We start from the raw sequence: 22,516 nt of genomic DNA, 5'->3' as shown, positions 1-22,516 counted from the left end.
ACAATGCAGAAATTGTTACCTATTTGTATCCACAAGTACATATTCCGCAATTCTTTCGATTTCGAAATTGTTTTAACTCTAAAATTATTTTAATGACATTATATTATTAAAACAAAAGATCACATATTATTTTATTCTAGTTACATTTGTATCATCAAATAACTTGTCTGAATAAATTTTCTATGTGACATGAAATGTATAAATCACAAAGTGAAGTACAATGACAAACGTGGCTTCGTGCAATCAATAACCACGCCAAAGTTATCGTTTTATCAGATGGACATTTCGTAATATAATGGGCAATTTCGATGGGGGCGAAAGAAAAAGAGACAGAGAAATTCTCTATAATTTGTAATATTTTTTTGATTATTTTGATGTGCAATAGGGATAATCACATTGTGATGCTGCGGCGAAAATTTTGCATGCACGATTACTGTTTAACTGTCGCAAGACAAGTCCGTTTTAAATAATTTGATCGTGTTGCATGTCTTGTAGGTCAAATTCTTCCGGAATTTTCGAATAAATCTATGTGTAAATTGATTTAGAATTAAATTAATCAAAATAATTTTGTTTAAATAGTCTAACCAAGAATTTAAAAAATTCAAAAAATTTAAATATGATTTTCCAATTATTATGAATAGTCTCCTTAAATTCATAAAAGTCGATGAAAATAGTTAGATTGATGTTTTGCATATAATCTTTTAATTTTAACTTCAAATTGAAATTATAATTGAACAATATTTGAAGAATTAAAAGCACACTAGTTTATCGAACTCGACCTTCTTTGTCAGCCGAGTCTTTGTTCCAGCGAGAATAGTATCAAAAGTTGCACTCGATATTAGAATTCGTGGAAGAAATACCGCTGATAAAATGTTATGGAGTAAAAGATGTGTCTCTTTATCGTCGGTTATTGTTGCAATATCACAAGCAATCTTTGGGCCAAGATAAAAACAAGACTTAGTCCTCTTGTATAAAACTTTGTCTCGTCTACTACAAATTTTTCAATCTGTTAAAATGCACATATGCATAATTTTGTAAATATTTTAGTTAGAAATTAAAAACAAAATTCATATCAATATCGGACTTTAGCAGAAATAAAAATTATCTCCAAAAAATATTGTTTTAATATATATATATATATATTTTATTGCTTTTTAATTGATTATTACAAAGTTAATTTTTTTTTTGCAATAATTACCAAATTTAATATATGATTGTGTATTATTTGAGTATTTGTATACATGTATCATATATATGTATTTAATTTGATATTGTAAAATCTATAAAATATATTTAATTTGTTTAGATAAATAACTTCTAAACGTATAATATATATCAATAAAAATGATAAAATTAATTAAAAGTAAAAAAATTAATGCAAAGAATTGTTGTTATGACATTTCTCAAATGTCTAATCTAACGTTTTGTCTGCCACAGAATGCGGCAGCGTCAAATTTTGTTGGAATAAATTTTTGTTATTTTAATCTTGTTACTTCTTTATCTTCTTTTGAAAAGATAATTTTTTTATATGTAATTCTATTAGATTTTATTAGTCTTTTTAGTGTTTTTCAGTGTAGTTTAATAGAGTGACTGTGCACAATATGCTATTTCTATTGCACGGAATTTTTTTTTTTTTTTTTTTTTTTTTAATATATATATATACTGGGCAAACAGTATATAATTGCTTACGAAAAAAATATCATCAACATAAAAAATATGCAAATATCTTTATATTTATCACTGACAGCAAAAATGGTATCTGCAATGCAATCTTAGAAAATACATTTGCCCAAAATGGACATTTCTTAAAATAAAATGTTTACGTTTTTGGGGCTTTAAATTTTAAATCGTAATATTTTTGTTTATGTAAAACAAAAATTTCTTTGATTAATTTGGAGATGATTTTCAACGAAAATATTAGGAGTGACTTCTAAGAGAGGCCCTAAACATCAGATCTAGAAGACCCTACACTCTACAATATACCTACGTTAGCTTCTTCCAATCTCACACTTTTTTTCTTATTTGATTCTATATAAAATCAGAAAAAAGAAAAAGTATATACATATAAACTATATTTATCAATTAGCAATATTTATGATAAAAAGATTCAAAAGTTATATATTATATTGTATATTATATATTACATATTATATATTATATAATATATTTATAATGTTGCTCATAATTAAGAGAAAATAAGCTTGAACAATATATTCTTGAGAAAGTATATCATAACGTATGTTTATCACATACACACACAGATCTGAAAAGATTAATAATAGTCCCATCTCCGCGAGAAAGGTACACATTCGCGATTAGTTGCATCATTATATTCTTAGCCGACTAGTATGTTAACAATGTATTTTAAGCAAATATATATGTGTGTGTGTATATGCATATATGTATGGATGTATACATATATATAAAAGAGGATTTATCATTTATTATTTATATCATTGGAAAGAACCAAAAAGTAATTATATCCGAATTTACGAAATGTAACAGTGATGTATTTTATGCGCAGTCGTTTCTTCTGGATAAAGAAACAGTATCTTGCCGACCTTGCGAACCGGGGTCAAAATCGAGCGGGATTACTTGGTCGTTTGCTTTTTTTTTTTTTATTTGCAATTTAATTAAATTTGCAAATAAAATTTATTTAATGCTGAGAAAGCAATATATGTTCCATTCATATATATAAAGTGTGTTTTCATCTATTTCGAAGAGAAAATTTTAAACGCTGGCATGTTTTAAAAATTAAAAAAATGTAACAATAATAAAACTCAATAATGAATACAATAGAAAATTTAACATCTTTAGCCATATTTGTAACCTATTGTTGAACTGTACGTCGTGTTATGAAATGTTGACCATTATCGATAGATGGCGGGACAAACTTACTATCTTCATAAACCTGTATAATTTTTCAAAGATATCTTCATACACGCATTAACAATATATTTAAATATCATAATTAAGAATAATGTATTTAATATATGAGTATATTAACTCATTAACATTCTATTTCTTAACAAAAATTTTATGATGTAATATTTTTTTTTTTTTTTTAATCTTTTAATATTTTCAGTATTTTCTAGATATTAGAGCATTATTTTATGATTAATATTAATGAAAGATTCGTGTACGAGAGAGAGAGCAACATTTTGATAATCTTATTAATTTTCAATTAAATGAGTATTAAACTCTGAGATCAAAGATAAACTCTAATCAAAAATAAATAACTTTCAACTGACTATTAAAAAAGAGAGAAATGTAACTAGACATTAGATAAGAATTCTCACAGTATCAGCATTTATTATGATATAGAATTTCACAACTTTACTTCTTATCACATGCGATAAATTTTGTCAAACTTTCGTATAATGCCTCGGTATAACTTTGAAAAATTAAAAAGAATTACCTCAACCAGTTTATATTTATGTATTGTGTGTATATAAGACGTTTTATTTTATATATTTTATTATACTTTATATTTCTTATATGATGGAATTTAAAGGATGCGTTGTCAAAAGTTGATGTGTCAGTTTAATGAATATTAAAATATTTACGAAGCCTTATCATGCTATATGTAGATTACATTAATTTACTTGCACATCGTAAGCAAGCAGCCTGAGCTTGTAACACGTGCTTATAGATGACTCGCGTGACAAGTTAACGCTATTGAAACTTTCTAAGGTAATGGATAACTTGAAGGTAGAGAGCGATAGCTTAATATTTGATAATATCCTCCTGGCCCATTCATTCCATATTGGTATTGAAGAAATTAAGAGAAATACAGAACTGCGAATCGAAGATAAAAAGACAAATATGGCACTAAGCTCTGATTCTGAAATAATAATCGCATTTAATTCAGGAAAAATTTAATTTCGGTCCAAATCGATTTAAAAAAAAAAATGGTTATTTTTAATTGATTAATTAATTTCTACACTTTCCTTCTTTTTTTTTTTTTTTTTTTAAATGAAGTTAAAATTCAAATTTCCATTAAAAGTTAAAATTTCCATACGCAAATGAATGATTAAAGTTCTTAACATGGCGATATTTACGGTACAATGATCGTGACTAAGCGAGAAACTTTTTCTCCGTTCTTCGATGAAACGCGAACAATGTATGTCGATAATATAGGAAACGTCTCATTCTGAGAAGCTAATCCTTTATACATATAAATTCATATTTTTAACGTGTTATAGCATACATAAAAAAAAAAAAAATTATCATTATCTTTGCTAGGAAGAATTTTTAATAATGATTGATTTAATAGACTTTGGAGTTTAATAACGGCAATTTGAAAGTTTTAAGCTCGACAAATTAATATGCGTATTATCCATATAACTTTAGAATGTTTATTTAGAGAATCTATAAATACATTATTATATATATATATATTACCTTTGCAAATCGTCAGTGTAAACACGATTTATATCATTTTTGCCAAGCTTGCGATTTTCCATCAATAAATAATTTCGTTTTTTCTGTTTGCCCACGCACATTTTATTCAACTTTTCATGCCGGTAAGATACGTATAAATTTTTTATTGTTGCATTAATTTTAACAATAAAATACAATAAAATAAAAAATATTGACACACACAAAATGAGGGGGAAAAAAATCTTCTAGATTTTTTTTTTTTTTTTTTTAAATTTATAAGAGAGAGAGAGAGAAAGAGAAGGAGAAACAGAGAGAAAATATATATTTTGAAAGTTTAAACTTTAATTTTTTTCTTTCAAATGATTTGTTATCATATAAGTTAAACTCTCTTATTGAATCAAATAGATCACATTTCTGTCTTGCTCTTGCGCGATTAGAAGTATTAAAAATATAATTTAATAATATTCCAGAGAATTGACTTTTTTTAAAAATTATTAAGATATGACATATGTGAAATTATAAATATTTAACCAAAAATCTCTCTTCTTCAGGCAGAACCATATATGGTATACGCAACGGCATATAAAGTTACACACACGCACACACATGTATATTAATATTATATTATTTATATGTTACTCAAATTACTTTACATCGAAACGATAGCAAGTTTTCAGTCACGAGAAACGCGTTTGAGAGAGCAAGAAACTTGCACTCTATGTATCTATATATCGTAGCAGCGAAACAACTGGCCTGTTCTATTAATAGTTATGGCGTTATCGGCATTTTTGCTTGACAGAGAGCGCGCGCTCGGAAGAAAAAGAATAAATTATAACACATCATTTCTCGACCCGATTAACGCCTCGACTGCATGCGAAATATAAAGCCTTCGCTACTAAAAGAATTATATATTACCGTATAAATGCTAACTAATACGGTAAAATTAACTAACTAATATGAATGTATATACTTTTTACATACGCTTCAAGATCGATTTTATACAATTTATTATTTATATGTATAATTATTATATCTAGAATAAAAATTATTATGAACTTAAATACTTTGTTAGGAAGGGACAATTTTTTTACGATGATATTTACGATATACATATTTGTGGTGATCGATTTCTGCGCATATTTTTGTCATTTTCGATCTTTCGCTATATTTTATCGAGATTCATAACTCTCTGAAAAAGAATCATTTCTTCACTGTAACAATGCTAGATCGGAATTATTGGCGAGTGATCAAGACAATCACATCATGACGTCGTATCTGACGTCCTTCGTTACAGCAGGTGCCAATAATACTCGACGCAATTATGACGGCACTGTAAGCGTTTGCCTCGCTTTTCTGCCAAGATTAAAGTTAAAAATTGAAAAGAAAGTATAAAAATTCCAGGAACTTGAGAAAATATAATTTGAAAAAAAAAGTTGAGAAGCTAAAGTTCTTTGAAAATTGAGAAATATTGATGAGTTAAGAGATAGTAGATAACGACGATAATTAGAGATAATAAAAAATAATTATATATGTGTATATATAGTAAGAGAATAATAGAAGTAATTGAATCAAAAACTCGTCGATTATTTCTTGCAAAATCATTACTCCTCTTCTTTATCGATATTAAATAAGAAATAACAAGAAAGAAAGAAATGAATATAATATAAAAGATTATATAAAGTGTGTCACAAATCAATCGTACTTTCTCTGCTGTGCAGATTCCATGGTTCGCCATTTTTTAATTATTCTTTACATAATATTGAGATACGAATTAATTTTGCGATCGCAAACGAATATTTTTTTTTAACGATCAAGCTTTCCTTCTTTTCTAAAATTAAACCTTAAAATTTGTGCGCTAAATTTTAGGTGCGCTAAACTAAATTAAACATTTTTATTTTTCTAGCTCGAAAAAAGAATTTCACGCTATGTAACGCGACAAATAACATTTCAGTCAATGCTAATCATCGACTTCGCGGAAATAGAGATGCAAATAGTATCAGTAAAAATTCCGCGGAGTCACGCGTGTTTGCAAGAAAACCTCGCTTGACTATAGCTAATTTTTCACATACAACTGGTTTTTGAGACAATATTTTTAAATCCTCAAAATACGTAGAATACACAGAGAAATCACGAATGAATCCACATATTTTGTCATATGCATCTGCAAAAGAAGATAACGCAAAAAAGGCAGACATGAATCAGCAAAATTTCATAAAATTCTTATACCAAATTTTTTTAAAATTGATGCATTTTCATTACTATTTTTATATTTGATAAATAATGATTTTGTACATTTAATTGATTTTTTAAAATAATTATCTATAATTTTTTATAATAAGTAATTTGAAGTAATCGTTTACTTTATCTCAGTAATAAAATATTATAAAATCAATCAAGTGAATGTATTTAATTTTAAATTTTTATTATTTTATCAACAAAATAATATTAGAGAAATTTGATTATATATATATAAAACAGAATAATTAATTTTATAAAATAAGTTATTTAATTTTTTTTTAACACAAATATATGTACCAAGTGTGTGATGATTTTTATCGTAATATATATTTGTTTTCCTGAAACAAAAATACGTTTCGGATTGTACTATGATTATAAAGCAATATTATATCTTGAAAAGAATACTGCTAAACGTATTGTTGTGACTTTTGCGATTAGTCGTCGCATAATTGTACAATACATGCGAGTGAAAGTTACTAATGTCCCTTGTCAATGCAATTGACAATGTAATGAATCAAAATCGCTTGTTTTGACATTTTGATTATTGTTATTATTTAAAATTTATTATTATTAATTATTATTAATTTGTTTTTATTATTTATTATTATTAACTTATCTTCAAAGTTTTGAACAATGCATAATCGTCAAACTCTTATGATGTAATCACTGCGAAATTTAAGTAAATTATAATAAAATTGTGCATTTTATTTTATTTTAAATCTAGTTTATTGTAATTAGAGTATTAGGAAAATCGTTATAAAATCGTTTTCAAAGGAGAATAAAGATCTTCGTCATCTTCGATGAAAAGAGATCTCTACATTGTTGAAGGATGCCGCGTCCTTTTAATTTTTGCTACGAGATATGCGCTTAATAATAATTTGTTATACATAGGAGAGAGGAAAGCACACTGTATTTGTGTGCAAACGATAACTCACATCATATCAGGGTCAGGATTACTAAACCGTATATCCTGTATATACGGTTCTGACGCATTCTTCCTTTTTACATCTTTATAATTAATCATCACATATCTACATATCTCTTGTTTAAAATTTTCAAGTATACAATAAAATAAAATAAAAGAGAGAATTAAAGAAATTTTAAATTAATATATGTAATAAAGAAATTAATTTAATACCTCGTGTTTAATTGCAAAATATTAAAATTAATGAGAAGGAAAAGAATTTCGCGGAAAAAGATTTACATTGTAACATCTGTTTTTGCGCGATGAGGCTTAATCGACAGTCAGTCGATCTGGCAATTGAATTATGACCAATTTGCACAGCTGATCTGCGATATAAATAGATTGCAATGCGTTTATGAACGATTATTCTCGTTACTTGCCGATACACTCTTCGACCAGCGACATCAAACACAAGGATCTGACGTAAGAGCGTTCAACAAACACAGCTTATTCGTTTTTCTTACATTTTTTTTTATTTATATTTTTTATAAGATCATCACTTTTCCCACGGATAGACATAGAGCCATAAATAAGTAAAAATATTTATTCATTATTTACTCGGAAAAATTATTTATCAGCATTCTTAATATTTATGTTAAAAAGAAATCAGTTTTAGAGCGACCGAAATTTTAGGACAATCGCTCGTGAGTTCGTTCACACTATACTAATCTAGATCCGGAATAATATCATCATAGTGTGGAGGGTGCGAGTCGCTAAGATCAAGTTGGCTGACTTCCAAGTCTCCTTTAAAGAGAGATACAGCAGACGAGAAGAACAGACAAAAGCAAGTCACTTCAAAGACCGCCCGTGATATAATTAATCAACAATCTGAATCAGTATCTCATTATTCTCTCTTTTTTTTTTTTTTTTTTTTTTTTTTTTTTTTTTTTTTTTTCCATTTATTTGGGAAGATCTTTTTATATCGGTTGTTTTATTGAGAATTTATTTTATATTTAAATAATGTGAATTGAAAGTTATTTAATATGAATTATAAATCGTATTTTGATAATTTCAAAATTTGAATTTATTTTTGCACACATTTGAAAATACGAAATTTAGAAGGTTCATATATAACAAAAGACTTATTATATAATTTATTATTGACAATATATAAATTATAGTTTTAATTTTATTTATTATAAAGTCTTTTACTCCGACACATTTAAATATCTTACGCGCGTGCCACGTGCTCTCTCTTTCTTCACCATTCCATTCTTCTTATTATCATATCTGTTCTTCGAAGACATGTACACGCGGGCGCATCTGTTTTTCACGTGTGCTGCGTGTTTGTGTATTGTAATGATATTATGTTCTTGTGACAGCTAAATATAGCAAATACTCTCTAATCTTCGTTCAAACATACGTGATATCGACGCACTCGTTTTGCTCGACGTAGAAATGTGAGATTTAAGCAATTCTTTTTATATACCAATATATATTCATATTAGTTTCAATTCCCCTTGTATAGTTTCTTTGAGAATTTTTTTTTTATCGAAAAATTAAAAATACTAATTATGAATATTGGAAAAAGCAATTTTCGAAAAATCTTTTCGATATTTCAATGAATCCCAAAACTTTTATACGTATAATAAAACTCTCCAATGAAAATAATCTTATAAAAAAACTAAACTATTCTATTTATTTTTATCTAAATTAAGTTTTTTAAAATTTTTATTCTCTTTTTTTATTTTTTACATCTAAAAAATATACCTATTTATTAAAATATATGTTCTCGTAAACTTGTTTACATAATGAATTAAACGAATTTGAGATATCGAAATATTGTAATAGATTACTTATTAGATGATTTTATATGGCGCTCGTCAACTCATCAGCTGTGATCTCAGATAAGTTGAGGATAAAATTTCTACTTTCTCCGGTGTAATAAACGTGATGTGAAACAATCTTATAAATTTTTTCGCCTTTTTCTACGTCGTAGGATTAAGAACGCTTTAAAAAAAAAAAAAATGTAAAATAAAAATATTCCAACAAATTGTCACGTTTACAAGAGGTTTACAACATTGTGAAGAAAAAATACCGAGGAAATGTAAAGCAATCTTTCCTGTAACAGTTTCTTTTAAATAACTTTTTACAAAGAAAATGTTGTGTCTGTGTGTGAAGGCATTATATTTTTTATTATTATTATATAATTTAATTGGAATAATTTTAAATTCTTTTATCATATAAAAACAAAAAGAAAAAATACCTAAAAAAATTTTGAGATATAAAGTATTACACGTACACATACATATTGAATATCCGTAATTGACTCCCAATCATGTCCAACGTATAACGCATTTAATGCAGAAAGAGCCTCTTTGGAGACGTTATCGTGAACTGACAATCATGTCAATACGTTAAATGTAGAACGGGAATTAATTCGCTTTTGTAAATTCGATTTTGATTTAAGATATCAGTTCTATCGAATAAAATTCACTCGGTGTTTAATAAAAATCGATTCTAACTATAAACGTATCTTTTTATCTACTACCATAGTACCGTTTCTCAAGCCGTTCGCCTTATTTTATCTTATCGATAATTAAATCGGCGATACGAATTCGTGAAGATGAATGAAAGTCGAGTCTTAACAACTCGAACGCGATCGAGGCGATTATTCACTTTCACGATTAGACATTCGCTCTTTCGTCCATCTTTCTTCTTCACATAACACAGGATCGACAATGACAAAGAATTCTCGAATTTTCACATTTTAAATTCTAATTCATATTATTCACAAAAAATTCCCGACCTTAATTTTTATTCAGTTCCAAGATTTCTTTAAACTCAGGGTGGTCTACATACTCTGAAAAAAACATGGAGAACTTGAAACTCTCAGGGATTTCTTTTTTACTTGGAAAAATCAGAAAATTTTCATGGAATTTTATTGGGACATATAGGGAATTTTTTTTAAATTCTGTCTTTCATTATTTTGCTCTTATATTGTTAGCAATCGGCAAGCCACGTGAATTATGCGTTTAAATACATATACCATATATCTATCTCTTTGTTTATATATTTTTAATGTCCTTAACAACATATTGCAGTACATATTTTTTTTTTATTGCAATTTTTAGTGATAAAAGTAAAAATGTTATATGTAAGTGAAAAATGTTTATTTTACGAAAGTTATCCATTTTTTTCAGTACATTACAAATCTAGTAATTGAAACTTAAGTGGCTTTATGTGTTTTCTTCGTATAAGTGATAGAGCATTAGAATAAAACATACAATAGAAAAACTTATTTTAGAAAAAGTTGTATCAAAAAATCTTTAAAATATTCTCTTTCACCTGATATTTTGAGCGAAAAGACCTGAAAGGTCAGGGATTCTTTTGGCTAGACATCTTGAAGATCGATTTGATTTTAATTCAATTCACGTTTATTTAGCCGAAGGTATATATTATATTCGAGCAATAAAACTAAGAGAGAATTATATTAAAAATTCAAACCGCAATTCAAAATGCAATTAATACTTATTACCGTAAAATATTATATATATATTTTTTTTTTTTTTTAGGGGAGAGAAGAGAATCGCGGAAAAAATTGGAAACTTTACAAAATATATAAAAATTTAGCCTCTCTACACACTTATCTACCTATACCATACGTGTACTATGAATCATTATAAGATCATCTTTTTTTATATTCCAAGGCATAATAAATCTCATTTTATTCTGCTTCATTTTATCAAGATATATTAGATGATAATTATTATACAAGATTATAATATTATATGGAGAAAAATATCTTTAAAGTCAAGAGGTGCTCTCTTTCTCTACGTATGTACTCCCACCGCGTCGACTACAGCGCCTATCCTAACATAAGTGACGGCTCGATCAACGGCGCACTCGGCCTTACTCTTAGTCGCGTGCCGCCGTTAGTCCGTTGCGAGTCAACAGTTGTTATATGTACGTGGAAGTCGGCACGGTTCGATTCGGCGGTGTCCCGTTTTGCGAATCGCGCCGACAAAGCGCGATGCGTATCGCTTCCTCGCTTACGTGATCCGCATCGCTTATTAAGCCATTGAAAAAAACGCAGTTGCATAATGTAATCCTGATAGACGGATACGCTTTTTAAAAGTGAAAAGAAAAAAAGGCAAAAGATTTCTCTTCGAATCGATTGGAATTAATAGGCGATCCTTTGAACGAGTGTATGTAGATTGGACGAGGATAACCGATCTTTTACGCGAAAAAAAAAATGAGAATATTGTGAGTGTAAAGATTAAATGAGAATCGATACGATGGTTAACCGAATCCATTATTCTTATCGAAGAGTAAAAAAAATTTATCTTGAGAAAGTTCAATATTTCAACTCTTTATAAAGAAATAATAGATATATTAATTTCGTGAAATTACGAACGTGCGCGCATAGATATAGATTATTCATTGTGAAAAGAGAGAAAATAAAAGTCTAAAATTTTTATAACTTTTTATAACTTGTATATGTCATTAATTTTTAAGTACCAATAATTAATAATTTTTATAAACAATACAGTGAAACGGGACTGATATTTATCGAGTATCAAACATTGGAAGCAATCGATTATCGCGAGATAGTAATAAAACTTAAAAGATTCAATAACACACACATACTGTATCATTAATAATTTTAATGTGAATAGTAATTTTTATAAACAATATGAAATTGTATATAAAGTATCATGTATATTATATATGAAATCAAATATGTGTAAAATATATATACATGTATACTGATTTTATATAAATATATATATAAAAATATACGATTATAATTAATCTTTGAAATAAAAACACAGAACTTGGAATTCTATAAGAAATAATAATGATCGTATGCAAAAAAAAAATCGGGACAATCCGTTATCTCGAGGAACCCAAGATAGTATAGATAGTTATCGAGTAATCATCGATCCTACAAACGTAACTCGATGAAGGATATATTGATAGAATCTCGGTTCACAAATACAAGAACAAGTTTTGGAAAAAAAAAAAAAAAAATCTGTGATGGCAAATATTTAAAAGAATTCGAGAATTCATATAACCGGTGCCTAAATACATTCTATACAGAAAATCTAGAAGAATTACATTCGTGATAAAAAATTCACAATTCTTTTCAAATGTAAAGTAAATTCCCTGAACGAGGAAGTAGCGAAAGAATAAGCCAAGATGAACGGAGGTCTTACGAACTAAGGTGTAATGTGTGAATAACAATAATAAAGAATCCTTATCTGTGATTTAAAACAAACATATACTACAGAAAGAAAGAGAACTAATAAAGAATTTAAAATAAAAATAAAATAAAAGAATTAATATATAATAGAATAAAGATGCGAAACACGCGCCACATACAAATCTTTCTGCAAAAACAACAGAAGAAAATATCTGTGATGTAATAGTTATGAAGAACTAGTCTCGTGATCTAGTCTCACAATCTTTGAAAATTGAGCGAAACTCGATTTTAATTTCCTGTTACGGGACAAAGAGACGGAAGAGAAGTAATCGTAAAATATCTCGGTGATTTTTTTTTTTTTTTTTTTATTTTTTTTATCATGGCGCCGGCGAACAATCTCGACTGGTCAGAGCCGTGTCAGCAGTGGCGATACCCGAAAATCTTTTCGGCGACGACCGATGAGAAAAGCGAGCGTCCCAAAAGTGCCGTGGAATTGAGTGGCAAAGAGGCAAACACCGCCTACAAAAAATTCTGCAAGTTTCTGCGCCGACTAGGCAACAGGAAACGTAAGTCCGTCCAGCGATCGACATACTTTGTTGAATGTTTGCACCCTGTTATATATACTTTATAGTATTATATACATTTCAAAAGTATTTTTAAATTTTGCCACATTATTAATTGCTATAAATTACTATAAATTATATTGCTTTAAATTGATGTTCGTTTCTACTTTACTAATAAATTCTACTATACGTATAAAAATTCCTAGATAAAATCTTATACAATGTTGTAAAAATATCTATTAGTAGACTTTAAATTAATATAGTATTTGATTTCTATGAAAAGAGAAACGTAAATTTTTATACGATATATAATTGACTCCAATAATTAATGAAGTGACTGATTTGACTTTTTTTTTATGTCTTTCTATTTTACTAAATAAATGTTTAAACATTTTTTTTATTTTTGAATAATATACATTGTTCAGTTGTTCGAATTTTCTATAACTTGGTTTTCACGTAATTATGCTTTCTTAATACACACACATCGAATTAATTTTTCATTTTATTATATTAGAGCTTTTCCATTACTACGTTATTATGTATTACATGTCTAAATCTTCCTTGATGGTGATTCTGAGACATTCTACGCGTACACTCTCATTTTATCAAAAAAAAATCAATATTGTCTTTATCTTCTCATGGCAAAGAAAAAAAAAAAAGGATTCGCTGTTCATTGGCGCGTTATGGAGCGTCACCTGATTTCTAGGGCAATTTCTCGCCAATGTGATTTCCGTTCGAATTGATCTTCATGATGACGTATTAATAATGTCGTCAAGTATACGGTTCTTTGTGCATCGAGAGCGCGTGATCCTCTGACATTTACGCCTCCTCTCGTTGGTGCCGCATTTACTCCTGGTCGCACCTACTCTGTATCGCGTGGTTTTTCTATTCGAGAGTGAGAGAAACGACAGATCAGGAAAGGAGAGACGGACGAAGGGAAAATTGATGGGTATCTGTTACCCTCGATACTGTTTCCCGCGAGAACGCGCCAAGGGAGGATATTTCCGTTACGGTAACGTAACTTGAATGCTTATTGTAAAATTCAAGTAAATGATCGGTGATTTTTTTGTGATTGTATAAAGTAATATAAAGCGAAGTGACAAGAAATCTTTAAGGCATATTATAATAAATTATTCTATTAGAGCTGATAATTTTTTATTATTATTATTATTATTATTATTATTTTTTTTTTTAAATGTATTATCGTGTAATAAATAGTTTCTTTTTAATACACACAATTCTACATTTTATGTATATATTATTTTTAAATATTAATAACAAAAGATCCGCAAAATTGGAATAATCTCGCGGAAATTGTAACCCTTAGCAAATTTAATCGTAGAAGATCGCCTTAGATTTTTTTCTCCCGCTTTTCTCCTACAAAGAGGTTCTCGATATAACGTCCACCATGAGGAACCCTCACTTAAGTCGCATAAAATGTCACAACGAGAGCCGATATGTGCCTCTAAAGCTTTCTTGCTTCACAGGTAGGGGCTGACATGAGTATCACGAGAAAGGTCGAAGTCTCCTCCGATGCGCGCCTAACGCGATAAAAGGGTCTAACAGCATGCGCGTTGCAGCTGCTACATCGCTTCATTGCATTTTTTGTCATATGTGCTGGATATAGACTAGCTAGCTATGATTGGTTGGCTGGTTTTTCTAGCTTCGATTATAGCTTGACCCATTTTTTTCCTCCACAACAATCTTCACTCGATTTATTATCTTCTTTTTCTATTCTTTCTTTCTTTCTTTGAAGGAGATATCTTAGAGAGATATCTCTTCCGGTGACATCGGAAGATATTTTGATAACGGCAGGAAAATGAGAGAAGAGGGGGGGGGGGGGATTCATCTTCAACGTATATAAAATAGTAAAAAATAATTAAAATAATATATTTAAAAAATATATTAATGTTTTTATTAATATTAATATTTTCTTCTCAGACGTGTACATATCATGATATTTAATTTGATTGATGACAAGTTCGGTATCTTATCAATATACTCGCGTGATTGATTAGGAATGCGGAAAGATTTTTACAAAATTGCTTTATTGTTCGATCTTTCAGTGATAAATCAAATACGAAATTCTCATATTGTCAATGCAATTATGGTAATTACGGTAACTTCTCATGTACGGTGTAATGCACGGAGAAAATCGATGACTATCGAATAATTAGATTTTTACAATCATAAATAAAAAAATTCTATCTTAAAAATTATAGATTATCTTTAAAGGAAAAAAAAATACAATAGAATAAGACAAATATCTTATAATAATATAATAAAAATTATACAATATATTAAATAATAAATAGATAATTATATTGATTATATTAAATAATTAATAGATTATTAATATAAAGATATTAAGATATTATTTTATTATTATAAAGATATTAATTATTTATTTAATATTTATATTTATATTTAATATTATGATATTAATTTTTTTTTTTTTTTTCTAAATTATATATAAATCTCGCGAAGTACGAGACGAATGATTAACTCGCGATTCTCGATCTATCAACGATTGATGGGTGAAAATGTCGCGAGTCGCGAACATGTCAGGAAGCAAGACACCGTCCACGTGGCGACTAGTCGTTCAGTGTATTCGTGGCTCGGAAACTTCGGATTCTAAAGCTGGTGATTTCCTCATTTCGGATTAAGAAGCCCATGCCTTAAGCATTCATTTCGTTAACAATTATAAAACACAATTTTCATAGATCGTTACACTTTTAGCTTTTCTACTTCTTTAATTTTTTTTTTTTGCAAACGTGAAGTTATATCAGAGCAATTTTCCATTATATTTACGTATTAAAATTATTCTTATTTAACACACACACACACACACACATTATATATATATATATATTACACACACATACAACGGTCATTATCATCATCACACATACAAACTTATGCATATGTATTCTTATATTTATGATTTTTACTTTTGTTAATATACAAAAATTAATAGAAATTATTTACTTTAAATTAATTTTTAATAATTAAAATTTTTTACAATTATTATAAAAACAGATTATCTAAGTTTACTAAATAAAACGACGAAATTGTCTCATATTTATCACGACAGAAAAATATCTTGAAATTTGTTAGAAAATATATATTTTTATAAACATTTTTTTAATAATTATAATTTCGTTGTCATATACATGAATGAGTTACTTGAATAATCATTTTATCTATGAATTAGCAATCTATGATATAATTCTTTACGTACGTATTATTAAAATAACTCAATATATATATTTGACGCGTTTATTTTTAACAATAAACAAAAAATGTGTGCGATAAACAAAGATGTGACGTAGTCAAGGAATAGAGACGCGTTTAAAAACTAAGAATACAAATCATCGACCCTCGTAAAATGGCAAAGGTATATGTTGTGCGCGAAGCTATTTCCAGAATGAAGTTTACATTGTGCAACGCGCCGATATAGTAGAGAAACTGCGAGATCGCGATAGTTTATACTATTTGTTTATTCATCAAGGTCATCCTCTTTGTAAGCGCATTCTGACAATCGTCGATAGAAAATGCTCAATATGCGATTGTACATACATACATTCACTCGATGTGTTTCATATAAACACATATCTTCTTCGTGTTTGTTTCTTCTTGATCGTTCGGGCAGGATATCCATCCAGAATCAGTTTACTTGGATATTGAAAAACAGGGATTAAAAATCATCGAAATTAAAATTACGATCGTAAATTGCAAAATATTATAATTATATTTCGGCGCCTTTTTCCGATAAATATTATATGAACATTACACGATGGTTTATTCCGTGAGTCGCATACTTTGAAAGTAGTAGTAGTAGTAGCAAAAACAAATCAAGGATTAAGCTATTTCTGGTCGCCGTATGTAGGCCCATGTCCGAGAATTACACATGAAAATAGCAGCGATGACTGTAAGAATCGAGATATTGTAATTTATGTAACGGTTTTCGGAATTGCAATTTTTAATACGACGCCCACATTCTTTTATATTTCTATGAAGTATAACGTCGACTCTGTTAGAGAAAATCATCAAAATAATTAATAATGAGATTTATATGAAAATTAATTTTTAAAATACACACATATATATATATTACTAATATTAATATATATATAATTATTATATATAATGTAATTATTATTATTTAATATATATAATCTCCACATATTTTAATATAGTATAAATTTTTGCAAATATTTTAATACATCGCATTTCGCTGTGCAATTGAAATCTCGGATCATTTAAATTTTTTAAACGATTATTATCGATACGGCCATTTTTCAATTTACATTTTTGTAAAATAGAGAAGCATACGCAAATCTTAGAAAATTTCTGAGAAAGTGGCTTTCTTGCACATTTCCTGCTTTTTAGAGGAAATTTGGTGTTACATTTTTATTTCTACTTCTTTTCCTGTACCGTGGTCTTTTCCGATTTGTTTCTATGGGTGGTGCAATGTACCCTGCAGGCAAGGATGGCAGCAAGGTAACAACCGTAGTGGCGACTCCCGGTGCTGGACCAGATCGTCCTCAAGAGGTCGCGTACACTGACACCAAGGTCATCGGCAATGGCAGCTTCGGCGTGGTATACCAAGCCAAACTCTGTGACTCGGGCGAAATGGTCGCCATCAAGAAAGTTCTTCAGGATAAGCGATTTAAAGTAAGCATATTTATATTACTTTCTGATATATATATATATATATATATATATATATATATATATATATATGCATATAAAATAATATATAAACAACGTTAAATAACGAACTAAATACAAAAATGTGCTAGAAGCGCATTGTCACGTAGAATAATAAGATGACATTTCATGCACATTTGTATTTATTTCGCTCTAATTTTATTTTATTTTATGTTATTTTATATTATTATCTTCTTATTCTATATTTATAATTTTATTCTGTATTTTATTTCCTTTTAATTTATTTTTTATCACGTTTTAGTGTTCTATTTTGTTTTATTTTAAATTTAAAAAAAAATATATATATATATTAAATAATAAGGTTCTTCTTTTACGTTTTTTTTTTCCAGAACAGAGAATTACAAATCATGCGACGCCTTGAGCACTGCAACATTGTGAAACTCAAATATTTCTTTTACTCTAGTGGTGATAAGGTAACTATCTTATCTCTAAGCCTTTTATAAATTTTAAGCGGAGCTTTTGTCTGTCATATAAAAATTCAATGATTCTGTCATTTCGTCGTGGATCTCGTGGAAAAATGACGCAAAATATGCGATTATGCGATGTTAATTATTGTACCGCCACTGATTAGCGCGCGATTGTGGATTTTGTTGCTATTGATTTATTATATAATAATGTGTGCTATAAAATAAAACGAAAGATGTTTCTTTAATGCATGCCACATTGTTATGTTCTTTTAGAACATCTTAACCGCGACTAATCCGGTTTTTCACGTTGACGTAAGTTGAAGCACACCCAGTAGTTTGTGCGAAATTTCCCCTTTTGGCGAAAAAGAATCGTAGGCAAATTTTCGCTTTTACATAAGAGCGTACATCTTCACATTCGGATCATTCTTTTGAAACATCATTTATTAAATCTTTTATTTCTGATCTGGATTTAGACAAATCACGCTGCTTCGCTAGTCTCTCATTATCTCGTAACTTCTTGGAAAGCGTGTGTGTTAACTTAAATGTGAATAACATGAGGACGTCGATATGTGTATCCAAGAAAGATAATGAAGAGTATAATTTAAACGACGTGGCCTATAATTGCTATAATTAACTAATTTTAATCACAAATTCTTTGAAACATTTTTTTATTGATTTTTTTACCGAGATTTTGAGATATTAATAGCCTGAAAAAAAGATTTTTTGAACAAATAAATGACTAATAGATAATATTTTCATATTCTAGTAATCCTTAATTAATTCTTAAAATTTATTAAAATATTTGTATGATGTCGAAGATTAGAAAATTAAAAAAGTAAAAAAAAATTTACGATCGAAATAATTAAAAAAAGCTAATAAAAATAGAAAACTTTTCTTAAATTCTGATTAAAGAGAATTTGTCATTAAAATTTAGATTGCGAATTGTGGAATATTCTACATATATTTTTTTTTAGCGATAGCATAATTGATGTTTGGTTTTGAAGTAGTGTGTCTTTGAGACGATAAATATTCGTACACAGATCTCACGATTTTTACGAATATCGCAGTAGGATTATCTTTTTTTCTTCTTTTTTTAGAAGGACGAGGTTTATCTCAATCTAGTCCTGGAATACATACCGGAAACTGTGTACAAAGTCGCTCGACATTATAGCAAAAGCAAGCAGACGATACCAATCAGCTTCATCAAGGTGAGTTATTTCTAATGCTTCCAGAGAATCATAACATAAAACAAAAAATAGAAATCATGTATATTTCTCAATCTATTCGTACTTCCGTTTTTATACAAATAAAATTTATAATTTTGCTATATAATAAAAAAATCTTTGTAAACTTATATCATAACATATTGTATATATATAGTATATAGTATAAAAGAGATGAAGATAAGCTTTGATTTCTTTTTCGCAGCTATATATGTATCAACTGTTCCGTTCGTTGGCGTACATCCACTCGTTGGGTATCTGCCACAGAGATATTAAGCCGCAGAATCTACTCTTAGATCCGGACACCGGCGTCTTGAAGCTATGCGATTTCGGTTCGGCTAAACACTTAGTGAAAGGCGAGCCCAATGTGTCTTACATTTGCAGTCGCTATTATCGTGCACCTGAGCTCATCTTTGGTGCTATCGATTATACTACGAAGATCGGTAAGCTACAAATTTTAATGGGTCTAAAAATTTAAGAAATCGTCTTTTGTCGCGCTCTATCATTTTTTAACCTTTATCAGATACCTGCTAGAATCTCTTAGATTTTCATAACACATGGATCAAACGCAGAAAATTCAATTTTTTTTAAATTTTTATATTTTGTTATTATAATACTCTTTTACAATAGAGTTATATTTTTATTACATCTCTTTTCTAGTTTAATTTTCTTGATATATTTTTCTCTTATTTTCTCGATAGATGTTTGGAGCGCAGGTTGCGTGCTGGCAGAATTGTTGCTAGGGCAACCGATATTTCCCGGCGATAGCGGCGTCGATCAGCTGGTAGAAATTATCAAAGTCCTTGGTACACCTACGCGCGATCAGATACGTGAGATGAATCCCAACTATACCGAATTCAAATTCCCACAAATTAAGTCGCATCCTTGGCAAAAGGTAAAATTTACTGTTTCACTTACAAATAATTTCATAATACTATTATGTACCTGACACATAATACTTACACACACAGACACAGACACACATCCCCAGCGACATTTTCCAAATACTTCACTTTATCTCGTGATTGTCTCTTGTTTCACATATATGTCTATCATTTTGTGACTAAAAACTTGTTATAAATAATTAAAGAGCCAATTTTCGTCTTAAATCCATATCTTTGAAAATAGAAGTAATAGAAATTACTTCAATTTTTCAAAAATGTATGGATTTTTTTTTAAATATATATAAATTTCAGTCGATCTGATTAATAACAAAAAAGAGTTGGTCTAGTTAATTTTATAATGAAAGGAGAGAAATAGGGTCGAATTTTTGATGAGATATTGTAATAAGAAATTATTTAATGCACACTTTTGGAAAAAGGAAAGTATTGTTTTCGTGTTTAAAACTTTATCGATGACGCATTAACGGCATTAGCGGCTTGATATGCCATTCATCAATACATGTACTCGTGGTTTGCAGTATATGCTTCAACGAATGAGTGAAACACCTGTGTGTTCCACGGAGCACCAGAAGATTAGAGTAAGTGGTCCGACTTGCAACAAGTTTTATCAACATATAACTGGTACAAACTTTCTCTATCTTGGCTCATTGTACTAACATCCAAACTTCCATCTCCATATTCGGACAAACGTGCATATTTATCTCCAATCTATTCGGTAAACTAATTTTAAAAAGGGATTAAAAAAGGAGAAAAAAATAATTTTTATTATTTTTTCTATGCAATCATCTTTCTTATGTGAAAATCTCTTTGTTGCCGGTTCATCTCATTCGTTAACGTTACTAACGATCTATCGTACCTCTTGTATTTGTTGTGGCGACTGAAAATAATTAAGAGTATCACTTACTCTGATATTCTGGTGAGATTTGCATTTATGTCAAACAAGGAATGAATAACATTTCTAGCCTTTCGTGTCTATCAAGAGTAGTGCTTGGAGTCTGTGTTATTCATTTTAGATATATATATATACATATTCATACTTACATTGTACTTATTCGACTATCATGCTAATACAACATTACATAAATAGAAAGATTGCACACGCGCGCGTAGAGAGAAAGGATAGGGAAAAAGTAACAGAATGCCCTTGTTATTTCGAAAAGTACGGATTTTAGAAAAAAATGTTTTAAACAAAAGTTATAAGGCTTCAGGTGTTGCAATTCAATTATCGAATGATGATATTATTTTAACCTTGGATCATTTTGTGAACATCATCTGGAATTTTTTGAACAAGAATCTCTTTTATTGCATATTGTTATAGCTGATGTCGAAACGTTTTCAAAATGTCATGATTAAACCGTCTTTCGTTATGAACTTCTTAAATTGTAAACTGTCGAACTTTAGGTAAGTCAGGAAGCTCCTAATGAAAGGGAATTTAATTATATCGTTTTGAAAACATCTCGACGTCAGTTATAAGAATATACAATAAAAATGGAATTCCTGTTTAAAATATCCAAATTACCTTTATATTTGGCAAAATCAGAAATAATACTACCATTCAATGCAATATATGAAATCCAACAACTTTTCTTTAAAATAATTATTTTCAAAAACCTATAGATTTCGAAGTAGAATAGATGTTTCGTTATTTTTTCCACACCTTGTATGTATGTGTGTATGCGTAAGTGTATTAAATTCCATATGGAACAGATGTTTCTAGATGATATCAATCATAATCATCATTTTATCTTCAATCCTCAACAAATATAAAAGATATTTTTTTAAGCACCATAAAATGAAATATAGGAACTGAAATCTTACAAACTGAAATGATTAAAATCACTGTCTTATGAAACTTTTAATGTAGCCAATTGCAACACTGAATACGCTATTTTAAATTTTATGAGTTTTTCCTTAAATTAATAATCAATGTGATCCTAAAATCCTATAAATAGTGGC

At 28.7% G+C, this 22,516-nt stretch overlaps 1 protein-coding gene across 8 annotated transcripts in view; it reads left to right on the top strand.

Moving 5' to 3' along the window:
* Positions 1-22,516, top strand: part of LOC138942847 (glycogen synthase kinase-3 beta) — a 44,996-nt gene that overhangs the window by 10,329 nt on the left and 12,151 nt on the right. For 3 of the 8 annotated variants that reach the window (XM_070313326.1, XM_070313323.1, XM_070313312.1), the window contains exons 1-7: positions 11,449-11,791; positions 12,361-13,297; positions 17,781-17,971; positions 18,358-18,441; positions 19,533-19,643; positions 19,864-20,101; positions 20,360-20,553. In XM_070313326.1, coding sequence (XP_070169427.1) covers positions 13,111-13,297; positions 17,781-17,971; positions 18,358-18,441; positions 19,533-19,643; positions 19,864-20,101; positions 20,360-20,553 — 1,005 coding nt within the window. In that variant the 5' untranslated portion in view covers positions 11,449-11,791; positions 12,361-13,110. Of the gene's footprint in view, positions 1-11,448; positions 11,792-12,360; positions 13,298-17,761; positions 17,972-18,357; positions 18,442-19,532; positions 19,644-19,863; positions 20,102-20,359; positions 20,554-22,516 lie in introns of those variants that run through there. The other 5 variants (XM_070313333.1, XM_070313329.1, XM_070313319.1 and 2 more) reach the window with 4 other exon arrangements.

This window comes from Polyergus mexicanus, unplaced genomic scaffold, assembly GCF_030449975.1.
Source record: "Polyergus mexicanus isolate NDT 795.1 unplaced genomic scaffold, iyPolMexi1.0 SCAF_2, whole genome shotgun sequence".
Classification (NCBI taxonomy): domain Eukaryota; kingdom Metazoa; phylum Arthropoda; class Insecta; order Hymenoptera; family Formicidae; genus Polyergus; species Polyergus mexicanus.
The sequence above is the reverse complement of the archived record's forward strand: the minus strand, read 5'-3'. Positions and strand labels throughout refer to the sequence as shown.